Genomic DNA, 21,346 nt, shown 5'->3' with positions numbered 1-21,346 from the left:
CCTATCGGCTGCCCGCGGCTGCTTATTCAATTTATTCGCAGCTAACCTGTTTCTCAGGGGCTGTTCCTCTATCCGCAACCTAAGGACGCGCTGTGTAGTGGTGATAGGCACCCACCCGTCCGATCTGGACGACAACGCCCAAGACCCGCTTAGGGTAGCGGCATTGTAACAGCGCGTTAATCTATTAATGAGGGAAATTTCTAATTTTCTCGCGAATAAATTACGTACCGCCGGCGACGCAAATTATAATGAAATTTGTTTATCAATCGGATACGAGACGAGCAGGGATACACTGTTGCAGCGTCCGTCAGTTTCAATTTTCTATATTAGAAATTCGATTTGACATTTGGAACAATAATTAACTTTGCAGAGGGACGCGTGCGTTTGCAATGCCAAAGCGACAAACTGACAAGTCAATAAAAGCCGGCGTAAAAAAGATAACGATATTCGTTGAGCCGATGTTTGCATTTCATAACGATAAAAAAGATTTTTTCTCGGCAGTCAATATCATCACGCCGAAGAATACCACAGCGCCGCTTTTCACATTAAATCTGGTATTAAGGATCATGAAAAATAACGACAGCTTCGATCTCAAGCGTCCTGCCTATATGAATCAGAGTTTCCGGATCTACATAAAAGCAACTTATATATACGACTGATGCAGACCCGTACACAGCCTCGCATATCCTACACCGACAGACACTTGCGAGGCAGAGGCCATCGTAATGTCCTTTTCAACGAGCGACGAATTTACGAGCTTCGTCGCTAGGAGACCTTCACTGATGTAAATATTGCTCGTTTCATTGCAGCTGCCATATACGTCGAGAAGATTTGATTTCTGCAGCTCGCTAGCTGTCGAGATTTTATGGGCATAACTCGTAGCGTATGAAAATCGAAATTTAATATTGCTAATTAGACTAGAGCTGGACGTGTGAGTATTGCTGCGGATATGTATGTCGAGATAAAATTCGCCGATTTGACGGCGAAACAGTGAAATTAACAATTTTAATTTTAATTTGTACTTCGTATAAATTTTTACAGTTAATTAGTTGGTAAAAATCAATAATTTGTTGTTTGCTGAGAAAATCGTTTTAAAAAACTTGGAAGGCAACAATTAAAAACTCATATTTCATTGCTCCGTATCAAACTTCGGGCGCACACGATCGCAAAAAGCTCTAGGGATTTCGCAAGCTTAATTAATTATCGCATCGCTAATGCCTTCGCATGAAATTAATCTGCAGATCCCCAAGCGTATCGCCAATAGCAGCGTTGCACACGCTATCCAGCGAAAGTAAGATAACAAAACGTTTCAAAAATTGATTTTTGGGCGTAAATCATGTGTCTCTGGAAATTGTGACACAGGCCATTACATTGCGGTTCGTATCCGAAATCTAAAAATAACGTATAAATATTTAGAAAAGAGAGCTTTTGTACGCGGAGAATAATCTATCGCGCAGAGGGGTGTTGCAAAGACGACGACGCAACACATACACACACTGGCCATCATCAGGCCGGTGGGCGTACGCCGATAGGGGAAATCACTTTGCCTTCCAGATCCCGAGACTGGAGTATATTGTGCAGCGCCGAGAGAGCCGATAAAACAAGAGCCGAACCGATAAGCTACGGGGAGTCAAAGTGAATTTTAGAGAGAGAGAGAGTCGTTTTTTTCTTTCTTATCGTCGGTAGGCAGTCTCGCGTAAACAGATGCAGAAACGATGATGATTGTGCGTATTTTGAAGAATCGTCAGGCGGATGAAAATATGTTTGATACAGAAGAGAAACGCGTCTCGTTGCATCACTTATTCATAAATTCAAGAGAGGCCACGCCACTTTGAATTTCCATGACAATACAAAGCAATCAAATTAACATTCACCCCCTATAAATCAAAATACTTATCGCATTCAAAACTCTTCATAACTCACTTCTCCCAAAAAAGAGAGAAAGCAGCAGCCATCATAAAAAAAAATTTCATAAAAATCCTCCGCAGCTTGTACGGTTGTTCACGGAGAAGTCCCAGCCTCTCATGGGGTAGAAAAACGAGCCTGGATAAGCCGGCAGAGGTGAAAAAGAAGAGTTGGAGGCCTAACGCTTCGAGCGTCGAGAGAGAAGATGGAAATGTAGAGATAGCGGCAGCGGCAGCAACCGGCTGTGGTACTGCACGCGAAACAAAAAAGCCAGAATGAAAGGAGTCGAGGGAAAGAACACAGGCTGCTTCTACGACAAGCATCTCTGTGATGCTTATCCGCATTATACACACACCGAGGTGTAATATACTTCTTCTCTTTTTCCCGATGAGTGAAATATTACAGACGCGGACGAGCTCTGTTGACAAGTCCAAAGCTTGCATTGATTTGTATTTTTCGAGTTACGCTCACTGATTTGAGTCGTTACTCTGCCTGCGCTAACTATAAAGGACGTAGTCGGTATAGGAAGCCAAAGACAAAGGGGAGAAAGAGCCTATATCCGAGCTCAGTCACAAGTCACGATCTCGGCCCGACGAGAAGAGGTTCAGCCACATTCTTATGCACCCCCACGAGGAGAGTAGCAGGAGCGAGTGAATTTATTTTGCGAAGCTGAAGCACAAGTCGAGTGTAACGATGAGTCGGAGTTGCTTTCTTCCTTTGACCTCTCTCAAACTGCATTACACAAAAGACTACCGGAATAGCAATGCTCCCCCCGACGAGGACGGCGACGTGTATTTGCTCTAGTGAGAGTTTCTGGTTATTTTAGAATTTTGCAAGATCACAAATGGACGAGACCATTCATCACCTCAGAACAGATGTCTCTCAGAAAAAGCCAGCCGTTCAATCGTGTGACACATGACGCGGAAGTGCATCGCTCACGAGAGATTTTTCTTATCTCGAGCACTTGACACATATAATACAGTCCACGCACCAGAACAGCGAACGATATGCCATCTCTCTCCCTCTTATTATCGGATCAACAGTATGCGAGGAGATGCATTAGAGACTCGGGATGCGGCGCAAGCGATGCATCAAACCGCAAGAACTCGCGAGGCCAAGCTACTTGATTAAGCGAGGAGAGAGCGAGAGAGATGCTGCCCTTTCTGCTAAACAGGATCTCACCTTACCGGAGTGCTCGCTGATCTCGCTCTAGTGCACTTCGTCAACTGGGGACCGTAAACGCCACGAACATATACTAACAACAACATCACAAAAAAGACAACCACATGCTACGTGTTTGTTACTTACATTTTTGTCTGTCCAGATTAGAAGTTTTAATTAAATATACGTCATGAACGATCGGACTGTGTATACGAGACATTTAGATGCAGCGGCCGGGAATTTAGCTTGCTGGATCAAGAGCCTTCATGGTCTACATACAACAACACTTGCTACCAGTCCAGTTTCATATTTCGCGCGTTCGAGCGAGGAGAGTTGAATTTCTGGTTCTTTTTTGGTTTTTGTTTTCAACGAGTTTTGAGAAAGAATTTACTCGGTAAACAACGCTGCTCATCGTAAAGCTGGAGAACCACCAAACCCCATCTCGTATGTTGCTCTCTTATCCAGTTGGATGCATCTGAGTTACAACAACAAACCAAACACTGATTTGAAGTTATATTCGAAATTGCTACACAACTGCCGTAACTACCAAAGGAATAATTCGAATAAACTTTGGGTCTAAGAAGCTTACGCGGAAACTCTATTACTATATAGATCCTCACGCGAACAAGCCAAAACTTCATTAAGCTCTCTGCACCTGCAGGAGGCGCCCGAACTGCCGATAGCCTAGAAAAGCACCAACACCGCATACCGGTAACCTCAATGCAGACCCGAGCAGTGCCTAAGGGCAGGAACAACAACAGCAGTAGTAGTAGCAGCAACGCAGAGAAGGCGATGCGAGTGCGCCGGAGTTGCAGGATGATGAAATCAAGTTCGGAGATCCGTTTACGAGTGCGGGCATAATATAGTCGAAGGCTTGTTCAGCTCTGCGGAGCCGGAAAATTTTGCGCTGAACAATAAGGTGCGCTCTCTCCGCGGCGTTGCCGCCTTTCGTTTTCAGTGCGCGCGTTTGAAGTTGGCACGCGCGCAACTTTGCTTCCTAGTTCGAGCAACGGGACTGCAGTCTCTGATGATGTTTAATGGATGTTTTTGTTGCTGTTTAATTGGATGTTCACCGCGAGAGTTGGTATAAAGTTCGAGACGCTCAATTACTGAATCGCTGATAGTGTGAAAAGAAGTAATTATACATTGCATGAATTTTCACTGTATACACGTCACAGTATTCTCCGGAGGAGTTTCGCTTTCTGCGCTCACGATAGCAACGCGTACTCGTGTATATAATCGAAAGTGTATTAGCAAAGCTGCTGCCGGTATTATACACAAAAAGGAAAAATAAAAATAATGAAAGATATATAACGGAGCTCGAGCAACTTCCTCTTTCTTACTGGGAATGCGAAGTGCGTCGAGGAGAAAGCCGCCGGCGATGCAACGTATGTATAGGCATATGAGTGTGTATGTGCGAAAATACGTGTGCATACAGAGCGTTTCGTAATCGAACGGAGTGTGTATTGTGTCACGCGTCGTTGAAAACTGATCGTAATTATTTTTTCCTTTTATTTTCTTTCCTTGTTATTCGTCGAGGGGTCACCTGCGTAAACAATTGCGTTGCTCTCGTGGATTGCAACATTTTAATTTAATGAGAACCGAGAGGAAATAGCACGTTATTTTTACTTTTGGACAACCTTACATGTTATTATATATATAAAGTGTATGATTGTATACTTTAAGCGTCAGGAGGAAATGAACTTTAATAAAACTATAGTGGCCTTGTATATTTAGACCTATACATTTACTATAATTAACAAATTAATAGAGGTCGACGATTCCAGGCTAAAATAAAATGGGCTTCCAAACGAGCTTACAGCTCTAATCAGCAATATCGAAAAAAAAATATTCTGCAGCGTATTTTTACAGCCCCTAACGTTTACGATCTCCTCATCAATACAAAAGATTTATAGCTAGAGTTAATGAGTACTTTCAGATCATGTCTCGCAGTGCATTAATTTTCTAAGTCATAACCCGATTCCAACTGAGTAAAAATCGCTCGCCGACATTCTAAACCAGAAAAAAAAAATAACAACCTCAGCGAATACCTCCCGCAGTGCGCGCGCTGAATTCCCACTAACACAATACTCGCGAAAAAAAGGAAGCCCACGACGTCTTGTGCAAACGCGACGGCGGTGGCGTTGCATCGAAACTTAATTGCAGACCCACGCATCCGCGAGAGATTCTCTGTGCACACGTCATTACAGAAGAGAAAAAAGTACGCTGATGTACGCACACTGCAGGCTTGGGAGCAGTAGCGTTATCGCGATGAATCGAGAGTACACACAAGCTAGCGGCGTCTGCGGCTGGTGCTCGGCTGCTTATACAATTGATATAATTAAAACGACCTCAGGTTCTACTTTCGTATACACGCCGTCGTCGTTCTGATGTATCTTTGATGCGGCGACGACGTGTCAGTGACGTGACGCTGCGGCTAATAATCCGAGACGCCTTAGCCGTCAAATCAGACTATCTCTATTTCGCCTTTTAACCCCTTTTAGTAGTCGTTCTAATTTTCGTCCCTGTGCCTAATGCGCGAGCCAGACGCCGACGACGATTCTCTATTCCGGCTTTCTTTATTTTCGCCTATTGTATCTGTGCGAAGGTTATTTTTGGTCAGCCAGGAGATGGAAATAGTATGTCAATGTCGCGATCGCTTTCAATACTGTTTTCAGTGTGTAAGCTTCGGATCGATGGCATTTAAATCCGAGAGTGGGTGTACAGCGGCTTATTGTATGTTAAGCGAAGCGATTAGAATGTTAAGAGGCAACTTTAACAAACGAGACTGAGTCATTTTAGCTGATATCTGCTCCGTACTACTGTTCCAACATGTACAGAGCAATTTGTTTAAGCTTGATTTATTCCGGCTATAAATATTAGATAATACGACGACGACGACTCGACGTACGCACGTCCATATTCGAAAATAAAAACCAAGCGAACAGAATCACGTAACGCGCGGCGCAAACTAAAATTTTTCAAAACCCGCGCACACACGGCTGATGCGCTTATACCATTTGCATAAAACCCGCAAAAAGCGCATTCAAAAAGCAATTCGCTCACAAAGAGCATGTTAAACGTCATTACGCGCTCCGTGCGAAAAAATATTTTTTACAATCTGACGCACGCGTTATGTATATGTGTATATGTGTATCTCCGATAAAACGCATAGCGGTGTTTCCGCGCATTGTTGTGAAGCGTAGTACGAGGCGGAAAAAGAACGACACATTTTCGCTCTTGGTTCCATTCACACTTTGCTAGCAGAGAGGCTTTTCTGCGTGAGAATTCGCCGCGAATGTATAAGAAAGCGGTGCGGGTTCTAGGCGTTTTATAGTCTCGAGTAAAAGGCTTATGTCGTGTAATTGTATATAATGCACACCTGCTTATTGTATCGTTCATTTCGATTGTGGTACAGAAATAAATCAAGATAGACGTGAAAAACCTCATCGACGAAAAATGTAGCTGTTCCTCCTCCCTCTCACATCCTCTTTCGGCCGCCGACAGACATCCCATAATATACCGTTGAGCAGACGTTGGCTCAACGCCTCGCTATCTCTCCGAAAACAGGATTCGCGTGGCTCGCACGTATACATACATATATAGGCGAGGCGAGGAATTCGCGATACGCGTCGGCGGCGGCTCCTCCCACCTCTTTCTCTCTAAACTCCTAAAGCGCGCAATAAAAAGAGAAGCCCGACGACGACGATTTTATTTTCTCAGTTGCCTTGCAGCGGCGGCTCTCGTGAATATGCGCTGCTATAGGTATTTCGGGTTCGATCACTTCTATCGAGGTATCATGCGGTGGCCCAACGGCTTTAGCGTTATCTTTGAATATTCAACATCGCGGGTGAACGACCTCGCGTAGTCGCTAAGGCGCCTCGCGAACTTTTTCTTTTCCGCGAGTTTGCAGTTATTACATGAGGACGTCTGTTTGAAATGACAGAGAAGAAGAGTCCCAGGGGGTAATTAAAAAGGGGGTTATGATTAAAATTTACGGAATACGGAGCATAAGTGCTTTGTGCCGGCAATTTTAATAAGCGCACTCCTGCGGAGTGGGTTTATTCAATATATGGAATCACGGCGGTTTCAAGGAAACGTACATTTGAACAATCGTATACAGCTCCGCGGTAAAGAGACGATTTTGAATTTTGTGAAATTCTGGTTCGATCTCGTAGAGAGCGCGGGGTATATGAATACCACTTAGGCAACCTTCACCTCCTTTTTTTCTCGTCGAGATAGTATCGTAAGCCGGAGTGTGACGTGCCACCTGAGGCTATACATATTGCCGAATCACGAAGAAAACATGAACCAATGTACTAAGAGCTAGTCATCGTCATTTTTCACCAAAACACGCGCATACGTATTTTGCAGTTTAACACAAAGGCTGTACGAGCCGAACGACCAGCGAGAAAAGCCGTTTAGCAACCCGCTCTCGCGCATAAAATCGAAAAAAATCACGTTCCTCTGCAGCGCCCGTGAGAAAGAAGAAAACGGAGGCCTTCTCTCTTACTCATACACGTCCTCGTGACGCATCGCTATCCTGGCGCGTCGGCGGCGCACCCACACCATTCTCTCTGCGATTTTCACGAGCAAACAACATTCGTCCCGAAATCCCCTAAAGCAACCTTCCATCAAAGCTATCGGGTATACGTATATGAGCGCAGTGAAGAACAGAAAACTCTAATGCACATAGCTCGCTCGCGTTCGCACGCGGAAGCTCTTTCCCCTACTTATCTCTCGTTGCTGCTCTCGGCTCTTCGCAGTGCCGGCCGGCTCCGAAGCGATTCGCGCTTGGGAGATAAAAATCGCGCGCCGCTGGTGCGGAAACGCTGCTACGGCTCTGTGTGTACGCTCTATGTGAGGCGTTGTTTTCAACGACGAGATCGTACTATATGGAGTGGATGTAGGTGCATCGCCACTACTATATAGACGTTTACAAACATCGATAGGCTGTGCAGTTTTTAAACAATGTGTATTCCAACGAAATCGATTGGGATATCGGTCCAGTTACTAAACCTGATAAAAATATAACTAGAAAACTCAATCCACCGCTGCAGGCTGTGTGTTGATGACTCAGCCTTGAGAGGGCGAGTGCGTCGAGCAAACAAGCAGCAGCTGTGTTTCAGCGGAATTAAAATCAACATTGGAAAACGGATGCAAGCGTGAAAATAATCAAGAGAGTCTGTCCCGGCGTTATCGAAGCCGCAGCCGAGCGTAATGTATAACGAATTTCGTGAAGAAGGTCGCCGCGCGGAGAGTGTGGACTCGGTGCGCTCCTGCTGTCTGGCGCGCGCGTGCAGCCAACGGGCGAAGGGGGAAAACGGGAGCAAATCGATACGTAAGGGGCTCGCTACCGCCGCTTCTTTTCTCTCCCCGCGGCTGCTACTTCCTGCAGAAGCCGAACTTTCGCTTATTCTTTTTTTTTGTCTCCGCTGCTGGTTTCGGGGGTCGCCGAGTGATCGATTCAATAAATTTCGGAGATGAATTGATTCGTTATAAATAATGATTCTTTCTACTGTTTTCTTTTTCTTGCAAGCGGTGGTTAATTTTTTCGGAGTAAAATTTTCAACTCCTTCGAAAGCGAGATTGAAAACTCCTGTGCGAGAAATCACTCTTTTTTCCGGAGAGAAAATGCTTGCAGGAATATTGTCCTGTATTCCCGCGAGGAAAATGTATACACGCCGGGCGGGGGAAATTCTAACTTTTTAAAAACTTGGGACGTGATCGAGAAATGCCATTTGCATGCCATACGCGCAAACTTTGCGTCGAACAAAATCGAGCTCCATTATTTCTCTGAAAGTCTAAGCATCCCTCGAACTACGTAACGAACTTCTTCGCATGAAAGCACGCCCTTACAACGAGCGCTCCGTAGCAGTTAAGGCCGGCACTCCCGGAGAGTGTAAAAAGTATCGCACTATCAGTGTCGCAGCTCTCGCTCGATGAACAGAGCCTGGGCCACCCTTTGTAAAGCGCACAATGTACGAGCGCCCAGATACGTATAGGTGTACACGTATATATGTGTGTATGCGTCTATAAAGGCGACAACGACGAGTTTTCCCTTTGCTCATATAAGTACGTACGAAATCCCCGCGCTTATCGATCGTCCGTGACCCACGCGACAGCCGGAAGGTTATTTGCGTCGAGAAGAGCGGATCTCTCTCTCTCTCTCTCTCTCTCTCTCTCTCTCTCTCTCTCTCTCTCTCTCTCTCTCACTCTCGGGTTTTCATATGGCTCACGCGTAGCTCTTTATGTTAAATTTCGTATAACGCGAGTCGCGATTCGCTTTTCGCGCCAGTTACGGTAATGGAAATGTTCCGGAAGTGGGTCACGCGAATTTGCATCGTGTTTGTTGCTCAGGATCGTTAAAAACACTGTACCATTCGTAGAGAGAAATGCTTCATGGCCTTTTCGCTGCTCTTGAATTACACAAATGTAACACGAGACGACTTTGGACAGGAGATAAGTAGCATAGCTCTGGGAATAATGGGAAAGAGTAGCGAAGCGCATCTCCTCGCTTTTACGCGTCCCGCATCTTATTTTCGTGTGCTGATTGATGAGAGCGGAGAGCTTTTACGGGTGAGGTCAACTCCGCGAGGCTGATAAATGGATTCCTCGCAATCTCTTTTCAATTCACCAATTTTCAATCCCATCACCTAAACTACCACCATTGTCTTCCGTATGGATGGAAAAAAATAATGTTTCCCAATCCTAAACGGCCAATCTAGCCGGCGACACACTCGGCGTAATCCAAGCCAAAAAGAGCACATCGCTCGCGACCCACATCCGCGCTAATACCCCGCCGCAGGAGGGTAGTCTCTCTCTCTCTCTCTCTCTCTCTCTCTCTCTCTCTCTCTCTCTCTCTCTCTCTCTCTCTCTCTCTCTCTTCCTCCAAAGGTCATCTCTCTTTCCCAGTCTGCCTCACTCCCTCGTGAAAGAGACAGCGGCTCGTTCTGAAATTCCGGAATCGATAGAGACGCGCGCGCGCGCTTCTACGGATTCCCTCTCGCCTGCCAGATACCGTGTGTGTGTGTGTGTTCACATCGCACCGTCGCGCGCACGTGTAACCGAAATAGCCCGAGCTATACTGGAGAGGAATTCGTCGTCGTTGTCGTCGTCGTCGCATTGTAAGACGAGGATGTCGCGCCGGAAGGGACGTCTTTCGCGCAACGCTTAACTCTATCGGCGGCGAAGACTTTTACGAGAGGCGATCACGGCTTATATTGCTTTCTCAATTTTCGAAGAGGAAGCTCGAGGTGAATTTACGCCGCGTCGACGTACTTTTAATTTGCATTTCTCGTATGGAATCTCTTTGGTATGCGGCATCTAAATCAACCCTTATTGAAAAGTGAAACGAGCTCAAATTGAAATTTCCACCTGACCAAGCTTGAAAACGCAGATGAACTATGCGCAAAAAATTAAAAACCTCTCGCATCGCGAAGCCAGTATATCCAGAGTCGATGTAGCCCAAGGACAAAGCCTCTCGCTGTCTCTCTCTCTCTCTCTCTCCCTCTCTCTCTCTCTCTCTCTCTCTCTCTCTCTCTCTCTCTCTCTCTCTCTCTACCGCCTCCCTTCTCAACGCACACTACAGGCTCACGAGAGTAGAGGCTCGCTAGTGTAGAGCAATGCCGGCTGGAACTAGCCGCAGCAGCGGCAGATAGACACGTGAGCCAATGCTCGACGAGATAAAAGTTCGCTCGTAGTCAAGAGTGCATCGCGCCGCTGTCTACCGTTCTAGTTGCGAAAGTAAGTATAGATTTATCGCTGCAGCGGGGATCGAGAAAAGAGAGATCGCTATGAACTTGTAATTTTTCAAATGAACCGTTGTCTTCATAACCTCGATCGTCTTTGCACGATTGAGGTAAGCGAAGCCAAGGTGAAATAAGCAGGGAGAGAAACAAGGGAGAACTCGCAGAGAAACCGCGGCGAAGCGCAAAAAGCGCGTAAACTCGGCCGTGCACTTGGCGACACACAGAAGGCACACGCATACGAGCAGCCGATACTTCCGCAATCTCGTCACGTCAATCAGCGCACGAGCTGCGCCGATGGCTCCCACCCACGTAATACACGCCGGCGAGAAACGCCTACCGCGTGAGCGCGACCGCGATATATGTATACACCTCTGCAATACATACTATACTCTCTCTTTTACTCTTATCTCGGCCCGGCTCTCATCGACTGCGGACAGTGAGAAAGAGAGAATGTATACAGCGGTCGAGGTTTCATTTCGTTTTCTCCGCGACGCGCGCGCGCGTGTGTGTGTGCGAAAGCCGCTAGTCCGTGCTCTTGGCCAATTCAATTAACTCAAGGACGACGCGTTTCGGCCTCTCGCCGGGGGAGAAAAAGGAGCCAGCTGTGAGCCGCTCGAGATTCGCCGATGGCCATCTCGCGTTATGTATACGCAGAGGTGAGCGGGTGTCGGGTTGTTGTGTATCGCGGTGATGCGGACACGCTGAACGACTCTCTGACTTTTGGTCATTCTTTTGCTATATACCATCTCTCGGCTTTCGGGGTTGCTGGCAGAAGCAGCAGCTCCATCATCTCCGCACGGATGGTAATCTTTTCTCCCTTCTTGTACACATGATATAGTATAGTTTACATCCCGGAGCAACTGCTCGACTTCGAGCAAACTTCACGAAGCTAATTAAGCATCAAGGCGAACTGCACTCCCTTGCAGAGGCTGAATCTTATCCTCGCACACATTTCTAATTACGCGAAGATAAGCCGTACATATAGCGCCGGTCTACTCTTACGCGCAAGGGAAGAACAAAAGAACTGCCATTGCACGATCCATGCGTGAACTGCAGCACTCTAACAGCGAAGTGCGTAAATTTGACAGCAGCGAAGAATCTCTCGCTTTATTTACCCCCAAGAGAGGCGCTCGTTACACATTACACGGTTGGAGTCGCGCACAAAGGACGAAAAAAGCCGGGAGAAACTATGAATGATCGCATCGCGCGCCGCGCGAGCAGAGGAGCCTATAAACGTGCGTGCATTATGTTAGTTTCTCTCGCAGAGAGTGGAGAGAGAGAGAGAGAGAGAGAGAGAGAGAGAGAGAGAGAGAGAGAGAGAGAGAGAGAGAGAGAGAGAGAGAGTTAAAGAACGTGTCCCCCTGGCACTAGCAGGTATGTGTGCACCTATGTACGCTCGTGCCCTCGAAGCGGCGGCCGGAGGAGAGAAACCAGTCCTTTTCGTAATCGGAGTGAGTGACCGCGCGGCGTCTCTCTCTCTCTCTCTCTCTCTCTCTTTCTCTCTCTCTCGCTCTCTCGCGGCCGTGTGCGGCTCATAATGCGCCGGTACGAGGAGTCGTGCCGGCATGAAAGCCTGTTGTTGTGCACCGCGGCCGACTCTGGTACTCTCTAAATGTACAAGAGTGAAAAATCACTCTAATAGAGTCAAATATCACTCTTTTGGGAACATAAAACAGAGCCAGTCGGAATAGAGTGAAAAGTAACTTTTTTCAAGAGTGATTCATGTCACTCAAATCCTTGAGTGACATGATATTTCTACTAAACTACAAACCTAACCTAAAAGTAATTAAAAATGTATGTTTATCATCACGCTGCGAGTAACTTTAAAAAAGATAAATTTTCAAAAATTTATTTATTTTTACTATTATATTTTAGATTCATTATTTATTAACTCATTATTTAATTTATTGTTCGTATTATTATTAATTTATTATTCATGCATTTATATTATTATTACCTAATGTATTGATTTAGTATAGAGAATTAAGGAAATTAAAATTTTTTGATGGCGACGGGATTTGAACGTGGACCCCCGCTTGACAGTCGAGTACACTAACCACTCATCCAAACAGAACTCATGTGTACACAGACTTTCGGATCGAATATATCAACTACTTTACATATTAACTAAAGTTAATAATATATGAACAATAATTAATAAATAAAATCAACAATACTTGCATAATGTCACTAAACATCTGATTATTAGATAAGTCAATTTATACCTTTTAAATTTGCATTATTTTCCGTGCGACATCACTCCAGCATCGAGTGATTCAGAGCAGGAAAATTTTATCACTCGATTACTTTGAGTCATTTTTATGACTCTATAGCTAGAGTGACAGAAAATCACTCTATAAGAGTGATTTGGATCATGTTATGACTCAAACTTGAGTGATCTTACTGATCACTTCTTTTTAGAGTGAAAAAATCACTCTTGGAAATTTAGAGAGTATGTGCCTATAGTAGTATTTCCGCGCGCTGCAGTCCTGATTCTTGCATGACCAGGATTACTTGTACACTGTAGTGCAGATTACCAGCAGATTACGTTCGTAGGGACGAATCGGAGAAGTGGATTCCACCTTTGCGAGAAACATTGTTTCCCCGGTCCCCCACTGCCGTCAGCAACTCATCGACGTTGCCGGCAATTTATAGATACAGTCCCTCATCTTCAGAGCAGCTCGACCCACGCACACACGCACGTATACGAGCGGCTCGACTTTGGCCTCTCTCTCTCTCTCTCTCTCTCGCCCCTCCTCTTCCTTTCCTCGCATCGTCCGTCCGTCCGTCCCTCTTTTTGTCTCTAGCTCCCTTCTTCCTCCCTTTCCCCTTGCACTTCCACTCTCACTCCTTTCATTACGCCGAGCTGCTGTATGCAGTACACTGCGAGTGTCTATACACACCACGTTGTAAGCCCGGTCCTTATGCGTAGCTATACACATTCCCCGCTTCGACTCTCCCTTCATCTTTCGCCGCGGCCACCGCCACTAACTCGCGAGTCGTTAGACGCGCAGGATATACACCTATATAGCATCGATTTTTTCTCGCTTTTGTTTTATATAAGCGTTCCGTGTCTCCGGCTCGTTGCCCGCGCTCTCTCTATAGTCGCTCTATGGGTGGTGGCCGATAACGACTCTCCCGCACGCGCGCGACTGTTTTTCCCTGTACGTGCAGCAGCTCCGGTTCAGGCCTGATTGGCTTTGTTTATTCAAGGGCGGTGGTGCTGATGACGGTTTTGTCGCAGAGAAAGAGACACTGATTGTGCCGACGACATTGATTTTGCTCGATATGAAAATCCACAGCGATTTTATTCGATTCGAACGTCGGTATATCAGCTGATTATTCCTGCGATGAACGCAAAACGGAGACGACTTTCCTGCTCAGAAGAACGCCGCTATTTGTTTACACAGAGCGCAATGTTATCGCGGTAAATTAGCGGCTCCTAGATTATGTACGCCGTATAAACGCGTTCGGTGCTAGTGTTATAATATACGTTTGAGGAATTTTCGTACAAACGCTAAAGGCGTAGCGAGATATAATTGAAACGTGTAATCTACAGTGTGTTTACGCTGCAGGACAAATATTTGAGGAAATTTCTGATATTAGCTTGGATTTCAGAAATCATTATACTTGCTTCCAAAACTCAAAGATTGTGTTGAGCAGAGGCACACGATATCTCCAGTATCGCGCGTTTGTCAGAATACAGCGCGTTTTTATCTCGCGATTCTGCTCCAAAAACTCCGAAATGCCAAATCGGCGACGTATAGCAGCTGCTGAGTGTTATCGATTCGCATAATTGTGCCGAGCGATATTCATCACATCGACACTCGAAGGTACTTCCCCGCAACTATGCTTAAAACCGACTCGAATTCGATTACAATAAGAAACGCGCAGTCCTAATAAAAATCGCTCGAATCACGACACTCATTCACCTGTCTTCGTAGGATATCGCCTCTAATAGATCGCGCCCAACAGGGCGCCCCTCGTGTACACGTGTATACGCATTTCATTTCGAGTCTGCACGAAACGTGAGCCTGAATGTGTATACTCACAGATAGAGACTTTAGTGCAGAATCGTGTTCTCGCAGTATAAGCGCGTGTATATCGATACACATTGCGAGATCGCTCGTCAATAAGTGAGAAATGTACAGCTTGTAGCTCGTGCACGCGGCTGGGAAGAAAGGAAAGAAGAAACTCTCGGCTCTTATCATAATGGAGCTTTAAGTGGCACTCGTTTCGATGCTTTGGCTCTATGGATTTTCAGCGGACTTTGTTGCGAAAAACGACGAGCGATTTCGTGGGCTTTACGAGAGTTATGAGGAATTTCGTTCGTAATCCCGGACGCGAACGCAATTTCTTCTTTCTCGGCTGGAATGAGAAAAAATTTCTATTTTCGTCCCGATAAACGTGACGACGCCTTGAAACTCTCGTCTATACGTACTCGAATACAAAACGATCCGCGAAAGGTATATTAAAGCCGGCTTATTAGTTTTGAGCGACGCGTGGGTCGTGGCGGGGGCAGATATCGCGTTCAATAATAACTCAGACATTCACGTATATACATATCGTACGTACGTTTGCACCATTAAATATTGCCGGCTGCCACAGCAGCACAGAAATCGATAATGCTTGTGTGTACTATATTAAGCGTTCTCTCGCGCGCGCGCTCCGATATTGTATACACATAAGCACATGACATAACAGCCGAGCACTTCAAAATTAGCGCCGAAAACAGGTTCTCTCTGCACGGAACAGTCTATTTTTGCCGTCGTTGCTCGAAACAACTCGATTCCATTATATATAACATGTTCAGCGACTACTGCAACTTTTTCAATTCGCCGATCTAACCTATTCGTTTCAAATTCCACTGGGAAAGTTCGTACTCGTAATTTCGTCCGCGCTCCTCGACGCTCGAGAAAAGTTAATCGCACCTTTAGAATTGAGAGTTGAGCGATCGCCTCTCCTCGCCGCTACGGAGTTTCGCGTTACGCCGTTAGTCGCCGGGAATTACGGGGTCATTTAATCGAGTTAAGCGAATATGCGCGCGGGGATGAAGTCGGAGGAGTAAATTCGTTACTTGATTAGGCGCAAAGAGGGAAACAATTTTCAGCGCATCGCGGGTTGCTCCGAAATGTCCATAGGTCGCTAAGAATTTTTTCGTGCGCCGTGACCCAATTTTCTCGGTAAATCAGAAGCCAGTGTAGCAGCAGTCGGTGCTGCAGCGAAATCGGAGCAGGTCAGCCGCGAGCGAGTCTTCCAAAAAAACGGAGAGCGAGTGCATAGGGGGTAGATATAATATAATACATAAATCGCGCGATGAATCGATAAGGATAAAGTGGCGTGTGTACTCACAGTCCAAGTGCTTCTTCTTAGGTCCGATCATCTCCTCGGTGGTGGCCTTGCAGACGGACTTGGCAAGGCCCTGGCCGGCGAGGCTGTGCCTCGCGGCCAGCAATCTGTCGTTTATCGTCTGTCCCGCCATACTGCCTATGATTGCGCCTTTCTGTTACTACTGCTCTTCTTCCTCACGACTACTCTTGTACGAGGGCGGCTGCACTCGCGCGATTCTCGATCACTGTCGGTTATATCAAAGATTGACTAAACCGCACCTTGCACTTTTCCGAAACTCTCCTTCTCTCTCTCTCTCATATACAGAATACTCATTGTATCACGTATGCAATGTGAATGTAAGTGAAAAGAGTGCGAGAGTGAGAGAAAGGAGAGCGATAGCGCGCGCACACACAGTCCGATAACGATCAGAACCTTCCTCCCTAACAACGAGTGAGAGAGAGAGAGAGAGAGAGAGAGAGAGAGAGAGAGAGAGAGAGAGAGAGAGAGATCCATACGTATACGTCTCTGCTATGTCCTCGCTGCTCTAAGAAGCGAGTCGACGCATACGCGGGGATCTGTCTCTGCCTCTCCTCTGTAGGTTACAACAGTAGGCGATGCGTGTACGGGTATTGTGTGCAGAGTAAAAGTACCACTGCAGCGGCGAGAGAAGCAGCAGGTACGCAGAGTGCGAGCACTGCGGATAGACACGCGCGACGAAGGGCACACACGACGGAAGAGGCGGCGCGCCTCTATGTCGTCGTCGTCGTCGTCGTCCTCGGCGTCGGCGTCGTCGCTCGCACTACAATCCTCTCCTCCGGGTGACTGCTACTGGAGCACTGGCCCTCTCTTTCTCAGCGGCGGCTCGACTGCCTGACACCCACTGCTCGCTTCGATCGCCCGCTGCCGCACCGAGCCTGCGCAAGCTCCCTCTCTCTTTCTCCTCGACTCGACTCGACGTACTCGCTGCCTCTGCGTGTTTATGGACTGTACGTGTGCGCGGCTTTTGACGCAGAGATAGCTGCTGCTGCTGCCCACGTATGCCCAGCCGGGGTTCCGTCGATATAATGCTCTCTTTCCGAGTTTGAGGTTAGAACCGCGGGGTGTGACTGCGCGATCGATGGAAGCTGTTGCTGACCTCGGGTTGCCCGGCAAAGGCCAAAGACGACGGGTGTATTCTATATAGACTCGCGGATCTCCGTGTATGTGTGTGTTGTATCCGCGGAGCAAGATGGCGGCGCCCGGTTTTCTGTGCCCCTCTCACTCTCCTCTTCCGAGTAAACTATTATCTCGCTGTGTCTACTTATAAACTCCTTTCTCGCTCTGCACTGCGGGTATGTCTGTATCGCTCTCGAGTTCCACGCGCAAGCACACTCTCGCGGTTACGGGTTTACTGGATGGATTATGGTGCTGCAGGCAGCTGCAGAGCGCAGGTGTTTGACTTGACTGCACAGTGCGCAACTGTGCCAACTGAGCGACAGAGCGAAATAATGACGATAAGGTAGAGACTGAATATGGTTCGCGGAATGAATCAGAGAGGGCGGGAGAAACGCGAACTGCGTGAATCAATGAACGATATAAGAATAACCAGTACCTATACTTATATATATATATATACACACGTACTTCGACAACCGTGAACTTGTTCCTCGAAACATTTTTTATAATAGCATTAGATACTCCATTAATTACCCATAATTTTGAAAACAAAAATAGTAAAACTGTGTTTTCTTGCCCCCGAAATGAAACTTTATTTTCTCGACGAATTTTGTATCTATATTAAAAATCTAAAATTATGATTAAATTTTTTAATTTTCTAAAATTGCTCCCATTAATTCCTTTTATGATCAGTTAATTATTGTTTAACAAAATTAATATGACTTCGAGTACAATGCTTCGACGTTATGAATTGTTCGCATTTCTCGAGGGCGGGTAATTTGAATGGTTACAAAAATCATCGAAAAAAGTTGTCGGAAATTTTTTTTATATTCGAACATTTTTTTGCTATTGAAAGAAGAAAATTTATTGTAAAAAAATTATTTTTTAACTTTTAAAAAACCATTGGAACATCTACGTATTCTACTTCAATAATGCGTATCGCTCAAATACGTGGACAATAAGTCGATTGATGTATCCCATAGATAGGCCGTGTACATACATATAAAATATACTCTATACTATTATAATTATATACAATAGATACATTAATAATAAGACTAGTCATTTATGATTGGTCAATTCTTGATCTCGAGAGTTTTGAAACCGCACCTAGTGGAAAAAAATGTAAGAAAATGTAAGAAACGGTACCTTTTTGTTGGATTTCGGACCTTTTTTCTCATACGTTTTTGTACACTTTCTTACATTTTCAGATTTGTTAACTTTTTTTTACATTTTATTACATTTTATTACATATTTTATTTTACCGCCTAATATAGACATTATATTTTTGTATTCATTAATTTTATAATAAAATGTAACAATGCATAAGAAATTGTTAGAAAAAGTAAAAGGATGTAAGCAGAAGTAAGAAAATAAAAAAGTCGCCATTTTCTTATATATTATTACGCTTACAGACAATTTTTTACATTTTGTTATACTTTTTTACGTATTATTACATTTGTCATTTCAAAGAAGAGGCCTCCATGAAATCCTGGATCAATGGATTTGTAATAATAATTGTAATAAAACGTAACAAAATGTAATAAAATTTAGCAAACTGTAATAAAACGTAAAAAAGGTCCGAAATCCACAAAAACGTACAAAATGGTACGATTTGTTATATTTTCTTATATTTTATCACACTTTATTACATTTTTTATTACCACTAGGGGCAGCATTTTTTTTTATTTGTGGAAGTACAATACCGACAACACACGGCACAGCGATGATTTATCATTATTAGTTATACACATTCATTACGTAGAATAGTACATACATTATTTCGCAATACTATAGTCACGATTGAAGTAAAATTTTAATCCTGAAAAAAAAAACTCAACCGATTAGGACCTTAGCGACAGCCGCATCGTATACTTATTTATCCTCCAAGCTTGATGCGTAAGTCTTATAAGTACTTGGATAATCGCCAGCTTCAAACGCCTCGGGAAACACCTTGTTTTTTGCGTAGCCGAGACACAACGTCTATTTGAATTTGTTGCGTCGCCCGAATATATATAAGAGTGTGGAAAGAGCACAAGCGAGGGCGCTGCTAGTCCGTCGTGTGCGGTGTGTCGTATCTACGGAGCACGCGGGGAGTTTAAAAAAAAAAAGAAAGGCGCAGAGAATCGGCATTTTCACAGCAAAGAAAAAACGGCGAGACAACAAAAGCAGGAGAAGATCGATAGATAGACTAGCAGCCTTACGAGAACTTTGGGTTAATTTTGACCGAGAGACGACGGGAACCCTGAGCTAGCGCCCATCGGTTTTCCAATAACGAGAAGTGCCCCATAAGCGACTCGAGAACGACTTTGATTTTTCAAGCGAGTGAGAAAAAACAGGTATGCTTAACTCGACCGTTATTGAACGTCAATATCAAACGGTCAATTTCGACATTTCATTATCTATTGACGACAGGCGGTGAAGAAATTGCAAAATAATTTTTTCATCAAAAAAAGAAATTATTTCGCGAAGTCTTTGTTTGCCTTGAGAGCAGACAAGACCGAATTAAGTTTTTAGATATATTGAGATTCGAATGATTTTATTATTACTGATTTTACGATTTTCACTGATTTTAATATTTTTGAGGGAAGTTAAATAAAATAACACTTTTTATGGGAAAAAGTCCGCAGACATAAAAAACCCAATTTATTAAGAAGAACACAAGAAAAAAACGTTGATTAAGAATACAAAACTGCGAGTGAAGTCGACACAAAGAAAAACGCCGTTGAGCGCGCACGCAACACGCGGTACACGCAAATCACACATTCACATGCACACACGATTGTTCAATTTTATTGTTGCTGTCACAGTTTGACAAAAGAAAAGAAAACCGAACGTGGGTCGGTTGATGAACGCAACACGCGACTCGTGGGGTCCCGTATATACGTCGCTAGGCCACAACAAAGGCAAACCGCTCGTGGGTCGGTTATGAATAAAATGCGATTTAATTGAATATTAAACTCGCGATATTAGTTTGAACTTTATAATCGTAATCGCATAAAGCAAAGTCAAAAACGAGGAAGACTTGGGACCGCTCGTTGGAATGGCTGTCGACTGACTGACTGGCATGCACCCGCACGGGAAGATGTCAAAAAACGTGGCGCGAATGCGCGCGCAAGAACGAAGCGCCCGGCAGGTGCTGCCACCACCTCGTGAGCCGTGTTGCGACGCAACAGGCGGGATATCGCATATCCTTAGCCACAATCATTTCGCTACACTACTTCTTGCACAAGCAACTCTATAAAATGAAAATAGGAAACAATTGAAATCTGTTAATAAACATGCGAGAAGCCTGCTGGTAAAATATGAAATCGATAACCTTAAGGAAGTGAAGCGTACAACTGGTGCTTACGTCTCCTCAAAATTCACTCCTTTTACCTGTGTAAACCCCTGAGCAACCAACCTGGCCTTGTATTTCGTAGACCCATCAGCTTCCTTCTTCTTCTTATATACCCACTTGCTTCCAATGACAGGTTGCCCATGGGGAAGATGGCATAAAACCCAAGTGTTGTTGCTGAGTATAGAGTTGAACTCAGCGTCCATGGCTTCCTTCCATTGAGCTGCCTCTAATCTGTCAATAATTTTCCTCCCATCGATCACAGGATAAACCTCTCAACTGCGTGAAAAAGCAATTTTGGGGGGTGTTTTTTGAGGTTAGGAACAAACGCTTGAGGTATCGGTAAAAAATACCGTCGGTTTCTTGTTCAGCAGCTTAAAATACATGAAAATAGTCGTTGCTTAGAATTTTTCTGAGCCCCTGTGATTTCTGACAGCTTGATCATTTCGTAAAGTAGTAATTTTTTAAGGTTAGGGAACACGTAGCTCCGTCTGGGAACAAAATTTTAAAAAACGCCTCTCACTAATTGAAAGTACATAAAAAATGCTAAATTTTCCATATTTTTACAAATTTTTAGATCAAAAGGAATTTTGGGCAGAACTTTGTTACGTTTGACGTGGAACGTCCCATATATATATATATATATATATATATATATATATAATATATATATATATATATATATATTTTTCAACCACCATTCTAA

At 44.7% G+C, this 21,346-nt stretch overlaps 1 protein-coding gene across 50 annotated transcripts in view; it reads right to left on the bottom strand.

The window, feature by feature from the left end:
• Positions 1 to 17,594, bottom strand: part of LOC100120513 (phosphatidylinositol-binding clathrin assembly protein LAP) — a 52,767-nt gene extending 35,173 nt beyond the window's left edge. For 16 of the 50 annotated variants that reach the window (XM_031926880.2, XM_031926905.2, XM_031926892.2 and 13 more), the window contains exons 1-2: positions 16,799 to 17,429; positions 16,170 to 16,392 (exon numbers count right to left, since the gene is read on the bottom strand). In XM_031926880.2, coding sequence (XP_031782740.1) covers positions 16,170 to 16,299 — 130 coding nt within the window. In that variant the 5' untranslated portion in view covers positions 16,300 to 16,392; positions 16,799 to 17,429. The other 34 variants (XM_031926912.2, XM_031926913.2, XM_031926916.2 and 31 more) reach the window with 19 other exon arrangements.
• Between the last annotated feature and the right edge of the window lie 3,752 nt (positions 17,595 to 21,346).

Source organism: Nasonia vitripennis, chromosome 3 (genome assembly GCF_009193385.2).
Source record: "Nasonia vitripennis strain AsymCx chromosome 3, Nvit_psr_1.1, whole genome shotgun sequence".
Lineage (NCBI taxonomy): Eukaryota > Metazoa > Arthropoda > Insecta > Hymenoptera > Pteromalidae > Nasonia > Nasonia vitripennis.
The sequence above is the reverse complement of the archived record's forward strand: the minus strand, read 5'-3'. Positions and strand labels throughout refer to the sequence as shown.